General features: G+C 43.2%; 2 protein-coding genes across 2 annotated transcripts in view; both read left to right on the top strand.

Annotated features, from left to right (window-relative positions):
• Positions 1-8,487, top strand: part of LOC110533732 (neuronal tyrosine-phosphorylated phosphoinositide-3-kinase adapter 1) — a 41,801-nt gene extending 33,314 nt beyond the window's left edge. The window contains exons 4-7 of the mRNA XM_036990128.1: positions 20-1,801; positions 1,993-2,247; positions 2,679-2,785; positions 7,155-8,487. Coding sequence (XP_036846023.1) covers positions 20-1,801; positions 1,993-2,247; positions 2,679-2,785; positions 7,155-7,580 — 2,570 coding nt within the window. The 3' untranslated portion in view covers positions 7,581-8,487. The remainder of the gene's footprint in view (positions 1-19; positions 1,802-1,992; positions 2,248-2,678; positions 2,786-7,154) is intronic.
• A 4,794-nt stretch (positions 8,488-13,281) lies between these two features.
• Positions 13,282-19,216, top strand: part of LOC110533731 (sodium/potassium-transporting ATPase subunit beta-2) — a 34,044-nt gene continuing 28,109 nt past the window's right edge. The window contains exon 1 of the mRNA XM_021618212.2: positions 13,282-13,755. Within this exon, the coding sequence (XP_021473887.2) occupies positions 13,665-13,755 (91 nt within the window). The 5' untranslated portion in view covers positions 13,282-13,664. The remainder of the gene's footprint in view (positions 13,756-19,216) is intronic.

Here is a 19,216-nt window from a genome sequence, read left to right as displayed (position 1 = left end):
CTGTCTCTTTCCCCTCCAGCAATGAAGAAGTCAGACTCGGGGGACATGTCCAAGAAGGTGCCGCCTCTGAAGCCCAAACGAAGTCCCAGCACTCAGCTCTCGTTCGACCCCCCACCGGCCCGCGTGCCCCCTCCTGCCACGCCCCTGCCTTTCCAGGGGGGTGAGGGTAAGCCCCAGGGTGAGGAGGGGGATGATGAGCCTGTCTACATAGAGATGGTGGGCCAGGTGTTCACAAGGGAGAGCCAGACTGCCACCCCTCACCCTGTCACTCCTGTCGCCACCACACCCGACTCAGACTCAGACCAAAACGAGGCCATCTATGAGGAGATGAAGTACCCGTTGCCAGAGGACAGAGAGGGACACAAACGCATCCCTCTCAAACACGAGAGACTCAAATCCTCCAAACACCACTCCTCTGGCATCTCTGCCCCTCTACCTCGCCCCTCCTCCTCCCCCTCCTGTTCCAAACCTAAAGCCACAGTGTCCATTTCCCACTCCTCGCCCCTCCCCTCCTCCACATCCACCACCCCTGTCCCCCAGCCACTCTCCTCTAGCCCGCAACCCCCACGGGCCCCTACTCCCTATCTCCTCCAGGGGAACAAATCAGAGACAGAGTCCACCAGTAAGATCCCGGCCCCCTTCCCCAACCTGCTGCAGCACCGGCCTCCGCTGCTCGCCTTCCCCCAGCCTGCTGCTGCCTCCAGCGGGGTCGGGGTCCAACACAAAGCTGTTGCTGCCAAACTGGGAACCATCAGCATCCAGACCTCCTCCAGTATGACAACGCCATCCAGCACCTCCTCTGCCTCTACCACCCCCTCCTCCAATCTCCCCATGCTCCTGTCAGGCTGTAAGGAGTCTAAGGAAAGAGACAAGCAGAGCAGAGACAAAGACAAAGACAGAGACAGAGACAGAGACAGCCAGCTCGACCCTGCACCGGGTCTAAGGGCCAGGAGCCACTCCACACCGCTGCCCCCTTCCTCCAAGTCCACCTCCCCTTACTCCCACCAGCACCACCACCCCCACCACCGCCCCTCACACTACCACCACTACCGCAAGCCAGATAGAGGAGACTCGCCCAACCCCAACACCAACAACAAGAATGGCTCAGAAACCTCCTCCAAGTCCACTGCCCAGACCCAGACCCAGGGCTCTGGCAAGGAGGGCAAGTCTGTGAGCTTCTACTTGAAGTCAGACAAAGGAGACAGGGACAGGGACAGAGAGAGGGACAGAGAGAGGGAAAGAGACGGTCACAGGGACAATCACAGAGACAGAGACAGGGACAGTGACAGAGAGAGACACAGGGAGAGAGACAGAGAGCGAGACCGTGACAGAGACAGAGAAACAGGGTCCCACTCTACCTCCTCTCAGGCTGAGAGCACTCCCACCACCAACAGCCATTCATCCCAGACCAGCACCAGTTCAAACCCAAACCAGTCCTCCTCCACCTCCTCTCACTCTCGCCCTCACTCTCGTTCCCACCTCCAACGCTCCCACACCCCTCATGGCCTGCCTGCCTACAAGCCCCCCTCCTCAGACAGCCCCCTGCTCTGGACCTACCCCTCAGTGGGCTTCCGGAGACCCCCGGCGTACGACAGCCTGCGAGGAGGGTCTCATCTGCCCTCCTTGCACCACCAGGGTCACGGTGATGTGGCCTCCAAAAGCAGCACGGTGCCTGGGCCCGTCCAGGGGAAGGCTGGGTTCATGCCCTGGGACAGCAGTGGCTTTGGAGACGACGGGTCCTACTGGCCCTTGCAGAGGAAACTCTCCTTCAGCCATGGCAGCCGAGAGACAGCAAGAGAAAGTAAGTTAACATGTGCTGGGGGGGCATCATGGGTTAAAATTAAATATGTATTTTTATCAGAAGTTCCTCTCATCCCTTTGAGGGATAATCAGACTATTAGACTGTAAATTGAGTGTCATCTGTTACTATACTGTCAATAGACAATCATTGTATGTTTACTCAACAATTCCCTTCTGTCATTCCCCTCTCAGAGGACGAAGGACGTGCATGGAATGGTAGTGCCGATGCCCTCCTGAGGGTGGACAAGGAGGAACTGGTCCCAGGGCATCGAGGAAGAGGAGGAGGAGGAGGCCACTCTGGGATCCCAGTACGCTTCACTGGAGGGAGGGGGTTGGGCCACAGTGAGTCCCTGGCCGGGATGGAGGAGGGGTTCTTAGGGTTCCGAGCCCTGCCTAGAGGGGGTCTCCCTCTCCCCTGCCAAACCTTCCCAGCCTATCGCAATGGAGGTAAGCACCTAGACACCTAGAACAGAATCCTTCTAGCAGAATCTTTCTGAGGGAAAGTGCTCTAAAGTATGTCAAGGATTTCACTTGCACACAAAAAGTTATTTAGAAAAGAGATAACATCAGCAGATGCCTCTGAAGATCCTATTAGGTGGATTTCTTCCATCCCCAGTCACATGATCATGGTGTTATGGGTTAAGATCATCAGTGGCAGCATGTGTAGTACCAGAGCTATATATACACACATATACACATACTTATGCACACAATACCTCCCCCACATGTACCAGCGGTTGTACATAGACACATGTAAGAATGCACTGCCTTCTATATGCACAGCTGTTCTCCCTGGCAACATGACCAGCACAATAACCATTATTGATTTGTGGCTATAGACAGGTGTATGAACATTGCTTGTTATTTTTGTGTTCCAGAACTGGGTCGATTCGGCCGCTCATCATCCACCTCTGGGGCGAGGCAGGTGGGTGGATGCGACGTTCAGAGGCAGAGCAGCCTGCCTCATCGAGAGGCACTGAGTCAGGTGAATAATACCTATTATTATAATAACGATGATCTTTGGTATTACTGTGATTACTATAATTTGTACAAGTAGTAGTATTGGAATTATTCTGAAGAATATGGTCATTCTTATCATGCCCTGTGCTGATAGCAACAACCCTCCTCCTGAGCTATTTATAGTGTGGAGATATGTTCAGTGAGCAGAATAAGGATGTGGCCAGCAGCCTTAAAGAATAAGTCCAGGAGAGAGCAATGCTCTAACTGACATATGCGGAGATGTAAGGAGTATGCTTCTCTACAGTGTTTTGGAGCAGTGAGCCGATGTCCAATCGTGTTGCGTTTTGCCCAGTCACTTGGCTGCATCTCAAATGCTGACGCAGTTCAAGTGTGCTGTGCTGTGCTGCAGAGACTGTCTGCGTGTGCTGCCTGACCCTCCCTCGCACACCACGGGGAGCCCCAGGCCCAAAGATGGTGTCACACTGCCCCCTATTGGCAGGAAATGGTGCAACACATTATTATTGACCCTGTGGTGGTTGCTGAGCTTGGTCTTCAATACTCAAATAAAATGGAATTGTATTTGTCACATGCTTAGAAAAAAACAGGTGTAGACTAACAGTGAAATGCTTATTTATGGGTCCTTTTCCAACAATGCAGAGTTAAAGATAAAATAAAAAATGTAATTAGTGACACAAGGAATAAATACACAGTGAAAAATGAATAACAATAACGAATAAATATAACATGGCTCTATACAAGGAGTACCAGTACCGAGTCGATGTGCAGGGGAATGAGGTAACTACAGTATATACAGTTGAAGTTGGAAGTTTACATACACCTTAGCCAAATACATTTAAACTCAGTTTTCACAATTCCTGATCCTAGTAAAAATTCCCTGTCTTAGGTCAGTTAAGATCACCACTTTATTTTAAGAATGTGAAATGTCAGAATAATAGTAGAGAAAATTATTTATTTCAGCTTTTATTTCTTTCATCCCATTCCCAGTGGGTCAGAAGTTTACATACACTCCATTAGTATTTGGGATCATTGCCTTTAAATGGTTTAACTTGGGTCAAACATTTCAGGTAGCCTTCCACAAGCTTCCCACAGTAAATTGGGTGAATTTTGGCCCATTCCTCCTGACAGAGCTGGTGTAACTGACTCAGGTTTGTAGGCCTCCTTGCTCGCACACACTTTTTCAGTTCTGCCCACAAATTGTCTATAGGAGGGAGGTCAAGGCTTGAGGATGACCACTCCAATACCTTGACTTTGTTGTCCTTAAGCCATTTTGCCACAACTTTGGAAGAATGCTTTGGGTTATTGTCCATTTGGAATACCCATTTGCGACCAAGCTTTAACTTCCTGACTGATGTCTTGAGATGTTGCTTCAAAATATCCACATAATTTTCATTTCTCATGATGCCATCTATTTTGTGAAGTGCACCAGTCTCTCCTGCAGCAAAGCACCCCCACAACATGATGCTGCCACCCCCGTGCTTCACGGTTGGGATGGTGTTCTTTGGCTAGCACGCCTCCCCCTTTATCCTCCAAACATAACGATGGTCATTATGGTCAAACAGTTCTATTTTTGTTTCATCAGACCAGAGGACATTTCTCCAAAAAGTACGATCTTTGTCCTCATGTGCAGTTGCAAACTGTAGTCTGGCTTTTTTATGGCGGTTTTGGAGCAGTGGCTTCTTCCTTGCTGAGTGGCCTTTCAAGTTATGTCGATATAGGACTCGTTTTACTGTGGATATAGATACTTTTGTACCTGTTTCCAGCATCTTCACAAGGTCCTTTGCTGTTGTTCTGGGATTAATTTGCACGTATCGCTCCAAAGTACGTTCATCTCTAAGAGACAGAACGCGTCTCCTTCCTGAGCGGTATGACGGCTGCGTGGTCCCATGGTGTTTATACTTGCGTACTATTGTTTGTACAGATGAACGTGGTACCTTCAGGCATTTGGAAATTGCTCCCAAGGATGAACCAGACTTGTGGAGGTCTACAATTTTTTTCTGAGGTCTTGGCTGATTTCTTTTGATTTTCCCATGATGTCAAGCAAAGAGGCACTGAGTTTGAAGGTAGGCCTTGAAATACATCCACAGCTACCCCTCCAATAGACTCAAATTATGTCAATTAGCCTATCAGAAGCTTCTAAAGCCATGACATCTTTTTTTCTGGAATTTTCCAAGCTGTTTGAAGGCACAGTCAAGTTAGTGTATGTAAACTTCTGACCCACTGGAATTGTGATACAGTGAATTATAATTGAAATAATCTGTCTGTAAACAATTGTTGAAAAAATTACTTTGGGTCATGCACAAAGTAGATGTTCTAACCGACTTGCCAAAACTTTAATTTGTTAACAAGAAATGTGTCGAGTAGTTGCAAAACAAGTTTTAATGACTCCAACCTAAGTGTATGTAAACTTCCAACTTCAACTGTACATACAGTGGGGCAAAAAAGTATTTAGTCAGCCACCAATTGTGCAAGTTCTCCCACTTAAAAAGATGAGAGAGGCCTGTAATATTCATCATAGGTACACTTCAACTATGACAGACAAAATGAGAAAAAAAATCCAGAAAATCACATTGTAGGATTTTTAATGAATTTATTTGCAAATGATGGTGGAAAACAAGTATTTGGTCACCTACAAACAAGCAAGATTTCTGGCTCTCACAGACCTGTAAGAGGCTTCTTTAAGAGGCTCCTTTGTCCTCCACTCGTTACCTGTATTAATGGCACCTGTTTGAACTTGTTATCAGTATAAAAGACACCTGTCCACAACCTCAAACAGTCACACTCCAAACTCCACTATGGCCAAGTCCAAAGAGCTGTCAAAAGACGCCAGAAACAAAATTGTAGACCTGCACCAGGCTGGAAAGACTGAATCTGCAATAGGTAAGCAGATTGGTTTGAAGAAATCAACTGTGGGAGCAATTATTAGGAAATGGAAGACATACAAGACCACTGATAATCTCCCTCGATCTGGGGCTCCACGCAAGATCTCACCCCGTGGGGTCAAAATGATCACAAGAACGGTGAGAAAAAATCCCAGAACCACACGGGGGGACCTAGTGGATGACCTGCAGAGAGCTGGGACCAAAGTAACAAAGCCTACCATCAGTAACTACGCCGCCAGGGACTCAAAACCTGCAGTGCCAGACGTGTCCCCCTGCTTAAGCCAGTACATGTCCAGGCCCGTCTGAAGTTTGCTAGAGAGCATTTGGATGATCCAGTAGAAGATTGGGAGAATGTCATATGGTCAGATGAAACCAAAATATAACTTTTTGGTAAAAACTCAACTCGTCGTGTTTGGAGGACAAAGAATGCTGAGTTGCATCCAAAGAACACCATACCTACTGTGAAGCATGGGGGTGGAAACATCATGCTTTGGGGCTGTTTTTCTGCACAGGGACCAGGACAACTGATCCATGTAAAGGAAAGAATGAATGGGGCCATGTATCGTGAGATTTTGAGTGAAAACCCCCTTCCATCAGCAAGGGCATTGAAGATGAAACGTGGCTGGGTCTTTCAGCATGACAATGATCCCAAACACACCGCCCGGGCAACGAAGGAGTGGCTTCGTAAGAAGCATTTCAAGGTCCTGGAGTGGCCTAGCCAGTCTCCAGATCTCAACTCCATACAAAATCTTTGGAGGGAGTTGAAAGTCTGTGTTGCCCAGCAACAGCCCCAAAACATCACTGCTCTATAGGAGATCTGCATGGAGGAATGGGCCAAAATACCAGCAACAGTGTGTGAAAACCTTGTGAAGACTTATACAAAACATTTGACCTTTCTGGATTTTTTTTTCTCATTTTGTCTGTCATAGTTGAAGTGTAACTATGATGAAAATTACAGGCCTCTCTCATCGTTTTAAGTGGGAGAACTTGCACAATTGGTGGCTGACTAAATACTTTTTTGCCCCACTGTATGGGTACAGGTAAAGTGACTAGGCAACAGGATAGATAATAGACAGTAGCAGCAGCGTATGTGGTGAGTGTGAAAGTGTGTGGGTGTGTGTGAGTGTGGCATTAGTATGCATGTGTACGCATGTTATTTGTGTGTGGGTGTATGTGTGTGTTGGAGTGTCAGTGTAAGTATGTGTGAGTGTGTGGGTAGCGTCCAGTGTGTGTGCATAGAGTCAGTGCAAGAGGGTCAATGCAGGTAGTCCGGGTATTTAGCAGTCTTGTTTAGTAGTCTTATGGCTTGGGGATAGAAGCTGTTCAGGCATTCAGTGCTACAACAAAGATTCAGTGTTTACAGGGATACAACATGGATGCCGTATTCATGCATACCCCAGGTTAAATTGAAGGTAATGTACTGATACAAAATACCCAAATCATGCATCTTCCTTTAACTCCCCTTTTTCTCCCTATCTGCCTCTCTCTGGCCAGTTGCATGGGCTGTCTCACTCCTCCCAGACACCCTGCAGTCCCAGTCTGTCTCGACAGCAGCAGCAGCTCCAACTCCATCAGCAGCAGCTGCAGTTACAGCAACAGCTCCAGCAGCTGCAGCAGCAGCACCACCTCCAGCTGCAGTTCCAGCACCTGGCTCAGCTAGCCCAGGGACAGCCTCCCAACACCGGGGGCGCCGCCGCATCCGCAGCCCAGACCCAGAGGGATGGTAAGCTGCTGGAGGTCATCGAGAGGAAGCGCTGCCTATGCAAAGAGATCAAGGCCCAGCGGCGCCCAGACAAGAGCCTGTGTAAGCAGGACAGCATGCCTATCCTGCCCAGCTGGAGACGGACCCCTGAACCCCGTAAGACAGGCACACCTCCCTGCCAGAGGCCCCAGGCTGTGGTGTGGGACACTGCCATCTGAGGGGGGCGGGTGGGGCAGGAGAGGTACAGTAGAAAGATAGGGGCAAGTACTATGTACTAAATAAGAACTATTGGGCACAATTGTTGTGAGACACAAGAAGTTTACAAGTGGAGAGAGATGGTGGAAATCACTTTCTACAAAAGGTGGAGGATTGTTTTCTCTCTTAGGAGTGACAGTGTGATTACCGCTGACCACAGAAGAGAGAGAATATGCATGAGAATAAGATGAGAGTTTTGTGCTCTCACATGGTAAGACACACTTCATGTGGAGCTGATACAAGGTCGTCAAGGTTACTGAGATGTTTAGAGGTGTGTGGGCCAGAAAAATAATGAACAACTGAAATATAAACGTGATTTAAAGTATGACTTTGTAGAGATGGAAAAAGATGGGGAAGATTCAGTTGAGGGATATACCAATACAACATGAAACCAAGAAGAGACATACAATCAGTCAGTACTGTGTGATATTTTACACTTTAAATGTGATTTCTTACCCTTTAAATGTAGTATTCTAAAAGCCTTTCCTTGACTCTTTATTCGTTTATTAAACTCTAGTCGACTCAACTTCGCTGATATAAAATAAAAGGGGAGTATTTATACTATAAGAGGGAGTATTTATACTCTAAGGGGGCGTATTTATACCCCAAGAGGGAGTATTTATACTCTAAGAGGAAGTATTTATACTATAAGAGCAACACTGGTTCAATTCATTTGGCCTAATTTTCCCTAAATTAAAGTAACTGTCCAGTGTTTCCAGATTACTATGAAATATTACCTATAACTACTTACATTATGAGTGAAATAGTTTTCCTTCCAACATTTTATAATTAAGTATGTTAAAAATGAGCTTTTCTGTGTTGGAATGGCGTGGGCGTACCAGAACAACAGAATGGTGTGGGTGTACCAGAACAATAGAATGGTGTGGGTGTACCAGAACAACAGAATGGTGTGGGCGTACCAGAACAACAGAATGGTGTGGGCGTACCAGAACAACAGAATGGTGTGGGCGTACCAGAACAATAGAATGGTGTGGGTGTACCAGAACAACAGAATGGTGTGGGCGTACCAGAACAACAGAATGGTGTGGGCGTACCAGAACAACAGAATGGTGTGGGCGTACCAGAACAACAGAATGGTGTGGGCGTACCAGAACAACAGAATGGTGTGGGCGTACCAGAACAACAGAATGGTGTGGGCGTACCAGAACAACAGAATGGTGTGGGCGTACCAGAACAACAGAATGGTGTGGGCGTACCAGAACAACAGAATGGTGTGGGCGTACCAGAACAACATAATGGTGTGGGCGTACCAGAACAACAGAATGGTGTGGGTGTACCAGAACAACAGAATGGTGTGGGCGTACCAGAACAACAGAATGGTGTGGGCGTACCAGAACAACAGAATGGTGTGGGCGTACCAGAACAACAGAATGGTGTGGGCGTATACTGGTGATTCAAAATATTAATGTGAGTAGGCCACTCAGGAGTATAGGAGGAAATAGCATGCATTTTTTAAACCTCTGAGATACAAGTTTAAGTAGTTTTTTCTCTCCAATGTATACTTTGGCCACAAATACAAGTATAGGACAAGTCAACAACATTATTTGGTATGAGTTAACAGAATATGAACTTTTGATGTGAGATTTTCACTGAACAGTTACTTTAAGTACAGCTTACATCAACTCATGGTTGACATGAAACCTCTCTCCCTCAAATGTCATGGACATTGGGAGGGAGAGTTTGAATGAGACTTAAGGTTGATCCTCAGCAAGATACATTTTATACACACTTGTGTTCAAGCATATAGACATAAACTTGGTTTCCATCCAATTGACGACAGATTTACATGCAAATATTCTCAAATCCACATAAAAACAATACGTGCATTTTCCCACCAGAGATGTGTTTCCATTAAATGAACTTGCTGCACATAAAAGGCTGTGAGTAATGAATTAGTGCACATAAAAATAAATGTTGCTATTAAATTGTACTGCATAAAAAATACTTTTTCAAGTCTACTGGTGGTTTTCGAACAAAACATGTTGCTTTATTATAGCGAGTGTGCACACCGATATTGATGAAAGATTATCATGGACAAAAGAGCAAGATTATGTGCATTTGTCAAACGGCAGCCAAGCATCGATGATCATGTCACCCGAATAAAACCATCAATATTTATTGGAAAGTAGCATCAAGCTCATCACCTTGCACGTTCACCACCCTGTGAACTTCATCGTAATTTATTTAATCTGTAGCCTTATGAACTGCATCCTTTCCCGACGAGTCCTAGTGAGATGACCACACAACATGTCATCGCGTGACTTCAAATTTACTTCGATATGATGGTTATAATATTAATATTTGCGCATAATAGCATTTACACCTATATTTCTTGCATAAATAATTTTACAGACACAAAAAGATCCCACCTTCTCTAGCATATTTTGTTTTGTCGACGTTTGAAAAGTTTACCAAAAAATGTTCTGTTTCCATCAGGCCTGGCATTACATTTTTTTTGTACTTTCCTCACAAAAAAAAGTTTGGATGGAAACCTGGTTACAGACATTTAAAACACACTTCTCTCTAGCCTTTTATAAAAATAAGATGGGATAAGGGATTCTTACTATTATAGAAACATTGAAAGATGTTGAGTACATATGAGATGGATTGGTTTGCCTTGTTGTTTGGGTAGAAGTAGATTGTTATTGTGGAGATGAAGTAATCATGATTGAAGAGGGAAATACAACCTGACTGTTTGCATATTTGTAATGTAAATATACAGACTTTCTCAAAGTTTCTGCAATTTTATAGCAATATGTTCCCAATGTGGGAGTAACGATGTTAAAGTGTGTCAGCTGGCCAAAACATATCTCAGACTTGAACTCAAAGTCACAGTTAACGTGTCATATCCTGCATGTCATCGATCAGACATACAGTACTGTTTAAAACCACATCAATAAATTGTGAGGAGATGGTCATTTGAGATTTTAACATTATTCTTGAAGATGCCATTATATAACTACATATAACTTGAAAAGTCCTGCTGAAATGTTAAATTGGAGTTGTTTAAAAATATGAAAGTGTTGCTGGGGGAATCATTTAAAAATACATTATGACAGATGGCACATTCTGTAAACTCAAATGCAATACAAAAGGACACAGATTAATTGTACAAAAAAACATCACCAGTGAAAGAAAACACCACTGGTCATGTGACTCACTGTTGCATATTGCTGATGAAAACAAAGCACGGACACACCTATCAACACAGACAGTAGAAGAAGCTGCAGTTGATAGGGCTGTGTAACATCATCACACACACACCTCAAACAGAATGCTGGAAGATCCTGCATAAAAACATAGCATAGGCTTACGAGAAACAAAACCCCTATATATTACTGTAAATATATGTACAACTGTATTGAAAATGTAGCAATTGTTTCCACTTTCATACTTGTAATCAATAAATATAATGTAGCATATAATGTATAAACGTACATTTGTTCAATTGTTTAAAAAAAAGAATTAGTTACTTTATCTGTTGCAATTGGTCTACACACACATTACTGTATGATTCCACCAATAAATGACAAGCCCTCAAGACGAAGGCAATGTCTCACAATTGTCGTATCATATTTGTGCAATATTCCCTTTAAGCAGTACATACAGTTGTTGTATTTATGCCCTTTTCTACATACATTGTATTTATGTACAGGTTTGAACAACTCAGTTTGAACATTGTTTGGACATTTTCTTAAATACTTTGCTGCTATCTCGAACTACTACTACTACTGTTGTTGTTAATTAAATTACAAATACAATTTCAGTATTCATGGCCATATCTAACATGACTACTATTGTGGTTGTTACATACTTGTTTTTATTTACTGAAAAAGCCATGTGAGATGGAGTTTGTACTTTGATGAGTCAATCCCTCTGTACTTGTATTCTGGCACTTGAATGTCTCCTGGTTGATGTTGTTGTTTTAATAGTTCGCACCAACCTGTACATTTACAGTTCCACCCTGTGAAAAAGTATCCAAAATGTTGAGGTGACATTGCACCAATGTTACTAAGTCACTGCTTCACTTTTTGCCCCCTTCACCAGTCAGTTTTGATGGTCCAGGTTATTATCAGTCATGTGACTATAGTTTAAAACAAACAAGCAATGATGAAGACCATCTTGAGGTCGAGAAGGAACTGCAATGCATGCAGGGATTCCTTACATTGAAAACATGTCAGAGTTTGGGTTCTATCCCAAATCCATTGAAAAGTGTGCCCAATTGTATTTCAGATATACCAAGTTATCATATTGTTTTTAATTCATCACAACAATTGATAACTTATGCATCATTTACTAACTAGTTTACAGAAGCTGTCAGCTTTGTGTGTTGACTAAAACAGTGGCCAATATATGAGTGCCATTCTATATTGATATGGTAAGATACGGTGTACCTTGGAAATCACTGTAGTGCTATATTCGCATTGATATTGTAATTAAATACATTTTATATAATGAACAGGATTTTTGCATGTTTATGTTTCATGTCATGACATACAAGCGTGCTAACAAACTCTTTGCTTTGCATTATATCTTCACATTTCTTATGTTTTAGGTCTTATATCTGCTATCATTGGTAACACAAGTAGTGGTGAATGTAGAAGATTGTCTCTGGTTTAAACCATTGCAGACAGTCAGAATGCACTCTAACAGGATTCTGCTGCAAGGCCATGGACCCGGTGACACCGCCCAGACACACACGTGTTGTAATGTCTTAGATCTCCATGTGAGGGCACCATTCTCATCAAATCAAATTTCATTGGTCACATACACATATTTAGCAGATGTTATTGCTGGTGTAGGGAAATGCTTGTACCAGTAACTGTACCAGTTACCAATCTCTGAGATTCATCAATGCAGTATACTGTATGTACACGCACACGCGCACACACACACACACACACACACACACACCCGCGCGGATGGATGCCAGCGGCAGAGCAGGCCACGTCATAATATGGCACCGGGACTACTGCAGAGTAATCCATCAGACTTTAGACTTGACCGTGCCCAGACACCACTGCCACGCAATGCAGGGATCAATTTAACTAAGGCAACTCCCCAAAAGATCTGGACAGGCTTTATACTGACTCTGCCTATAATCAGATCACCCTGCTTTTCCTTGTTGGCTAGCCTCTTTTACAGTAAGCTACGTTATCATTGACATCCAGTTGCCAGTTGTGTGCAAATAAGCATCACATTGATATTGTGTGAGTCAGCTCCATATGGCTCTCCTTCCTCTTCATTCCTTCCCTTGTGACGGCCAGGTTTAGAGGACTGCAGGGGAATTAACCACAAAATAATAAACACATCCTCGGGGGAATCTGCATTATTCACCGTGTGGGTTTCAGGAAGGGGATGTTGAGGGGGGAGACATTTCATTCAGATGGATGTGACTATGAGCTATGTTCAAGACTCTCATTCAATCCCACCAAATATTGAATATATTTCTGTGGCACCACTGTCTTTAGACACATGCACAGGCTGCAGTTGGAATCTCCAGTGCTTATAATTAGCTGGAATGCTTGTCACTCAAGTCCTTCCTCTGACGTTAACTGAACAACACAGGTTGTAGGGGGCCATATGATTGGTTAGAGAGGGATGGGTAGGGGTGAGGTTTGAGTGACGATGAGCGAGAGAGAGACTGGTAAAGAGAGAGAGAGATGAAGAGAGAGCGCTTTACTGCAGTATCACTACATTTCAGCGTCACTCATCAAAGCTCTGCGGCATGCTGACGAGAACGGCAGATGCCGGGGTTGTACCGAGTGTAGTGTCAACATTAACTGTAATTAGATACCCTAGCACGGAGCTGCCAGATTGTCATCCTTCTTGCAAAGCAGCTCTTCATTTGTGCACTTGATAGCGGTTTTCTGCTTTCTATCTGAGTAATTGGCACCCGTTTGTTTCCAGAGCAACTCTGTAACAAGTTTTGTAGTGTAGGCCTACCTCACAGCTAGATACTTCACATATCACCCTAACAACTATCTACATTAGGCTATAAAGCCCGGTAATAAAAACATCTAGAAATGGCAAAAGATGCCGAGAAGAGCACTTGGAAGGACACCATATGGAACCCCAGTACGCGGGAATTTTGTGGCAGGACAGCGAGCAGCTGGGGTGAGTCTACTCGTTGACCTGGTGATGGTCGCCTGCAGCAATGCAGCACATATGGCCCCTCTACCTCTAAAACCATGGAGGAAGACAGGTCTGTCTGTCATCAATGGCGTGAAGCCCATTGTTTAGTTTAGCAACAACCACGAAGGGTAAAGAAAGCTTCAAAACATCGGGAAATCCAATTACATGTGTTTTGCTTGAAATTAACATGCTATATTTGTAGGTTTAAAAAGTATTCGTGCGATTTGAAATGTCTGTATAATAGATAATTTACTACAGCGCTACTAATATTCAACTTGGACTTGAATAATGTATTGTAACGAGCCTGGGTTTATAAACTCGTGCGGAAATCGACTGCCGTACGAGCATGCTTTTGCGGCACAGTCGATAGCGCGCCGGACCTCGAGCTCAAAGGTCGAGGGTTCGAGACCTGCTCCCTGTTGTTTCATTACAGTATTTTCTGTAGTGTAAGTATTTCGCTAGCTAGGTGCCCATCGCTAGCTGGTTGGATGGGCGGCTAGCGGATTAAACTCAACGATTTACGATGGAGTTGAGCAGTGACTAGTGGATATCCGACGTCACACACATCAGTTTCTTTATCAAAAACTACTTACAGCACCCCAAAGTATAGCCCGCAATTTCACACAGTGTAGGCAGGTTGGTATGGCATAGATAACTAGCATTACAGATCGACAAAAAGTTAAAGTATTATGCCGGCTAGATTAAGCTAGCGTGTAACCTTATTTGGGTTATGAAACAAATTCCTAATTAGATAAATTAGCTAACTAGCTAACTTGTAGTATTTGGGTTGCTTGAAAGTTGTCATGTTCAAAATGCTCAAAAGCTTGCAGTTTAATCAGTCACTTTAGACCGCGCAGTCAGTCCCGACCGTAAAACACATGTTATTGGTGATGTCGTTTTCTCATCAATATGTTTTTATTTATGCTGATGAAGAGTGACACACTGTTTCTGAATTGCCACAAGCTATATATAGCTAGTTAGGTATGCATAAACATGCACGAGTCATGACAATTGACAAACGCTCCTCATTTTAGTTGTCTCATCGATATTAGCTAGCTACTTTGTCAGCCAGTCATGACATTGGCTGCTAAGTAATCCAACCCATAATGTGCACGATATAGTTCCAGTCCTAGCCTCCAGAAATACGCTGCAGTGGAGAAGTAAAGAAAAACTCAATGATAATGTTCCCACTCACGCTAGATAACAACCCAGCAAACATGTCTGTTTTTACAGTGGCACGGGACACCCGCCTGCATGCAGATACTGCATTTAGTTACTGCATTTAGTTAGAATTTTACTACTTCGGCTTCATAGTTTGAAATAAATGGTCAAAGTTATTTAATTTTTAAATTAGCAGGTCCGCAGCATCTCGTTATCTATAGGCTTTACAATGATGTCATGAGCATCCTTTAATTGTACACTTAGGAATGCGTAGTCAATTTGACCAGGCGGAAATGTAGAATTTGTGAACAGATTGTAGCATAGCCTGTAATGCGCAATTTAAAGCTTCTGCCTCACCCGAGCATCAGTTAATAAGATTGGTTGCTGTTGTAACGATTTTCCTCTTCTTCTGACAAGGAGTAAGAGAGGTCGGACCAATGTGCAGCGTGGTAAGTGTCCATTTTAGTTTATTAAACTGAATACAAAATAACAAAGTGAATGATACAAACGAAAACCCGAAACAGTCCTGAAATGTGAAACAAACATTACAACAGGAAACAATCACCGACGACTCAAAAGTGAAACCAGGCTACATTAGTATGGTTTTCAATCAGGGACAACGATTGACAGCTGCCTCTGATTGAGAACCATACCAGGCCAAACACAGAAATCCCAAAACATAGAAAAAGGAACATAGACAACCCACCCAACTCACGCCATGACCATACTAAAACAAAGACATAACAAAAGAACTAAGGTCAGAACGTGACAGCTGTCCAGTGCAAGGCTGTGCTGAAGCTCAGATGTGCCATTATGTGTGGTTTGAGCTTGTGTGAGCTCATGAAATTTTGCCTACATTATTATTTGTATTTATTAATTTCACTGAGTTTTATACGCAATGTGTCTGGACATACAACCTGACTTCATAGACTAGACGAAACATAGTAAATGGTAAATCCCGGACACTTAAATTAGTATAATATGTTACATTTGGTATGGTTGCGTAAGACAAAAGGTTACTGAAGGGTGGATGGGTGGGCGTATAACGCAAACATCTAGCAACCTGAAGGTTGCATGTTCAAATCTCATCTTGCACAATTTTAGCTACTTTGCAACTACTTATTATTTTTGAGCTACTTTGCAACTTCTTAGCATGTTAGCTAACCCTTTCCCCAACCTTAATCCTTTTAGCTAACCCTTCCCCAAACCCTAAAGTTAATCCTTCAACCTAACTCCTAACCTTAACCCTAAGCTTAACCTCTAACACTAACCCCTAGCCTACCTAACATTAGCAACAACAAATTGGAATTTGTAACATATCATACGTTTTTAATATTTGTAACATGTTTTACATTTTGCAAATTTGTCACATACATCCACCAATGAATGCATGCCATACGAAACATAACATGTTTCTACAATTCCACTACAAGGAATTGCAAAAATCACTGAAGCTGGAGTCAGATCTCCCTCACTAACGTTAAGCATCGGCTGTCAGAACAGCTTACCGATCATTGACACAGCCCATCTGTAAATAGCCCACCCAACTACCTCATCCCCATATTGTTATTTATTTAGTTGCTCCTTTGCACCCCAGTATCTCTACTTTCACATTCATCTTCTGCACATCTATCACTCCAATGTTAATGCTACATTTGATTTATTTTGCCACTATGGCCTATTTATTGCCTTACCTCCCTAATCTTACTACATTTGCACACACTGTATATATATTTTTCTATTGTGTTATTGCCTGTATGTTTGTTAATCCCATGTTTAACTTTGTGTTGTTGGTGTCGCACTGTTTTGCTTTATCTTGGCCAGGTTGCAATTGTAAATGAGAACTTGTTCTCAACTGGCCTACCTGGTTAAATAAAGGTGAAATAAATTAAACAAATTAAATGGAGTGTATCAGATTTTTTTATTTAACCTCTATTTAACTAGGCAAATCAGTTAAGAACAATTTCTTATTTACAACGACGGCCTACGTACATTTATGTACAGAATAATCCGAAATGCTCTGTGACCAGGTTGGGACATAAGGGTTGAAGCAGTGGAACTACACTATATATACAAAAGTATGTGGACACCCCTTCAAATGAGTGGATTTGGCTATTTCAGCCACACCCGTTGCAGACAGGTATATAAAATCGAGCACACAGCTATTCAATCTCCATAGACAAACATTGGCAGTAGAATGGCCCATACTGGAAAGCTCAGTGACTTTCAAGGTGGCACCCTGCTAGAGCCCCCCCCCCCGGTCAACTGTAAATGCTGTTATTGTGAAGTAGAAACGTCTAGGAGTAACAACGGCTAAGTCGTGAAGTGGTACGCCACACAAGCCCGCAGAACAGGACCGCCGAGTGCTGAGGCACGTAGAGTGTAGAAATTGTCTGTCCTCGGTTGCAACACTCACTACTGAGTTCCAAACTGCCTCTGGAAGCAACGTCAGCAAAAGAACTGTCGGCTGGAGTGGTGTAAAGCTCGCCACCATTTGACTCTGGAGCAGTGGAAACGCGTTCTCTGGAGTGATGAATCATTCTTCACCATCTGGCAGATGAATCTGGGTTTGGCGGATGCCAGGAGAACGCTACCTGCCCAAATGCATAGTGACACCTGTAAAGTTTGGTGGAGGAGGAATATTGTCTGGGGCTGATTTTCATGGTCCGGGCTAGATTTTCACTAGTTCCAGTGAAGGGAAATCCTAACGCTACAGCATACAATGACATTCTAGACAATTCTGTGTTCCCAACTTTGTGGCAACAGTTTGGCTAAGACTCTTTCCTGTTTCAGCATGACAATTCCCCCGTGCACAATGCGAGGTCCATACAGAAATGGTTTGTTGAGATCGGTGTGGAAGAACTTGACTGGCCTGCACAGAGCCCTGACCTCAACACCATCGAACACCTTTGGGATGAATTGGAACACCGACTGCGAGCCCAACATTAGTGCCCGACCTCACTAATCTGAATGGAAGCAAGTCCCTGCAGCAATGTTCCAACATCTAGTGGAAAGCCTTCCCAGAAGAGTGGAGGCTGTTATAGCAGCAAAGGGGGGACCAACTCCATATTAATGCCCATGAGGTGTCCACATACCTTTGGTCATGTAGTGTATTTTAAATTAAATTAATATGCCGTTGACCATCATTTAAAATACTATTCTCTGTTGTACTTTGTAAAGACTACAGTGGGCCTCTTTAGATTGAATACTCGTTACTTTAACCTGTCTTCTGGTGCAGAGCGAGATTTGAGGGCCAGTTGCTACTTCAAATAGCCTCAGCGTTGATAAGGCCTGTTATTAACCCGAAAAGGCTATACAAAACGCAAAAGTAGTGGGTTTGTGCTATTGATTTCAACTACATGCTATTATGTTGCAATCAATATTACAATGCAGGTTTTGTTTCAGTGAATAATTATTTTGATAAGAGAAATGATATCTGCTAAGTGTCAAGATCAGCACGATTATCTGCACAACCAAGATCTGCAATAATATATGGTAATGTATCTAACATGCGAGATTTGAAACGATGACCGCTACGTCATAAACACCCGACCTGAAACTATTTCAAATGTTCATGAAAATAATTGTGCGCATATCAAGATTAAAGTTTTTAATTTCAAGTGCAGAAGTGTAGTGAAATGAATTTCTTTCTCCAAACCGAACAATGCAGTAATCAATATCAATGTAGTGCTGAACATAACATAAGGTAGAACAAACACACATGAAATAAAAATAAGAAATAAGAAGAACACGAGAAAGTAAGCATACTATGTACAAAGTCAGTTCCAATACCATATCACTCAATACCATATCACTCTATATGTATAGGGTAAGGTGACTAGGCATCAGGATATAGGATAAACAAAGTAGCAGCAGCATAAATGATGATTGTATGTGAGTGCGTGTGTGTAGAGTCAGTGTCAGTGTGTGGAGTCCTGTGAGTATGCATATAATTAAATACATTCTGTTAGCTATTTAGCAGTCTAATGGCATATGGCTCTTTTCTTCCAAAAATGTTTTTTACCCCCTTTTCTCCCCAATTTCGTGGTATCCAATTGTTAGTAGTTACTATCTTGTCTCCCTGTCCTGTCGTACGTTCTAACCAGGTCAGGTCATACACAGTTTAATTGTTCTCTGTATCTTAGTCACACACACACACATTTCTACTTGTCTCGACCAAACCTTATTAGACTGAAGTTTATCATTCTAATTCATTATATATGTTACATCATCTTAATAATTACATTTCAGGGTGGAATTCTTTAGTCATTACCTTAAACAT

Source organism: Oncorhynchus mykiss, chromosome 10 (genome assembly GCF_013265735.2).
Source record: "Oncorhynchus mykiss isolate Arlee chromosome 10, USDA_OmykA_1.1, whole genome shotgun sequence".
NCBI classification, from domain to species: domain Eukaryota; kingdom Metazoa; phylum Chordata; class Actinopteri; order Salmoniformes; family Salmonidae; genus Oncorhynchus; species Oncorhynchus mykiss.
This window is presented reverse-complemented; position numbering and strand designations above follow the sequence as displayed.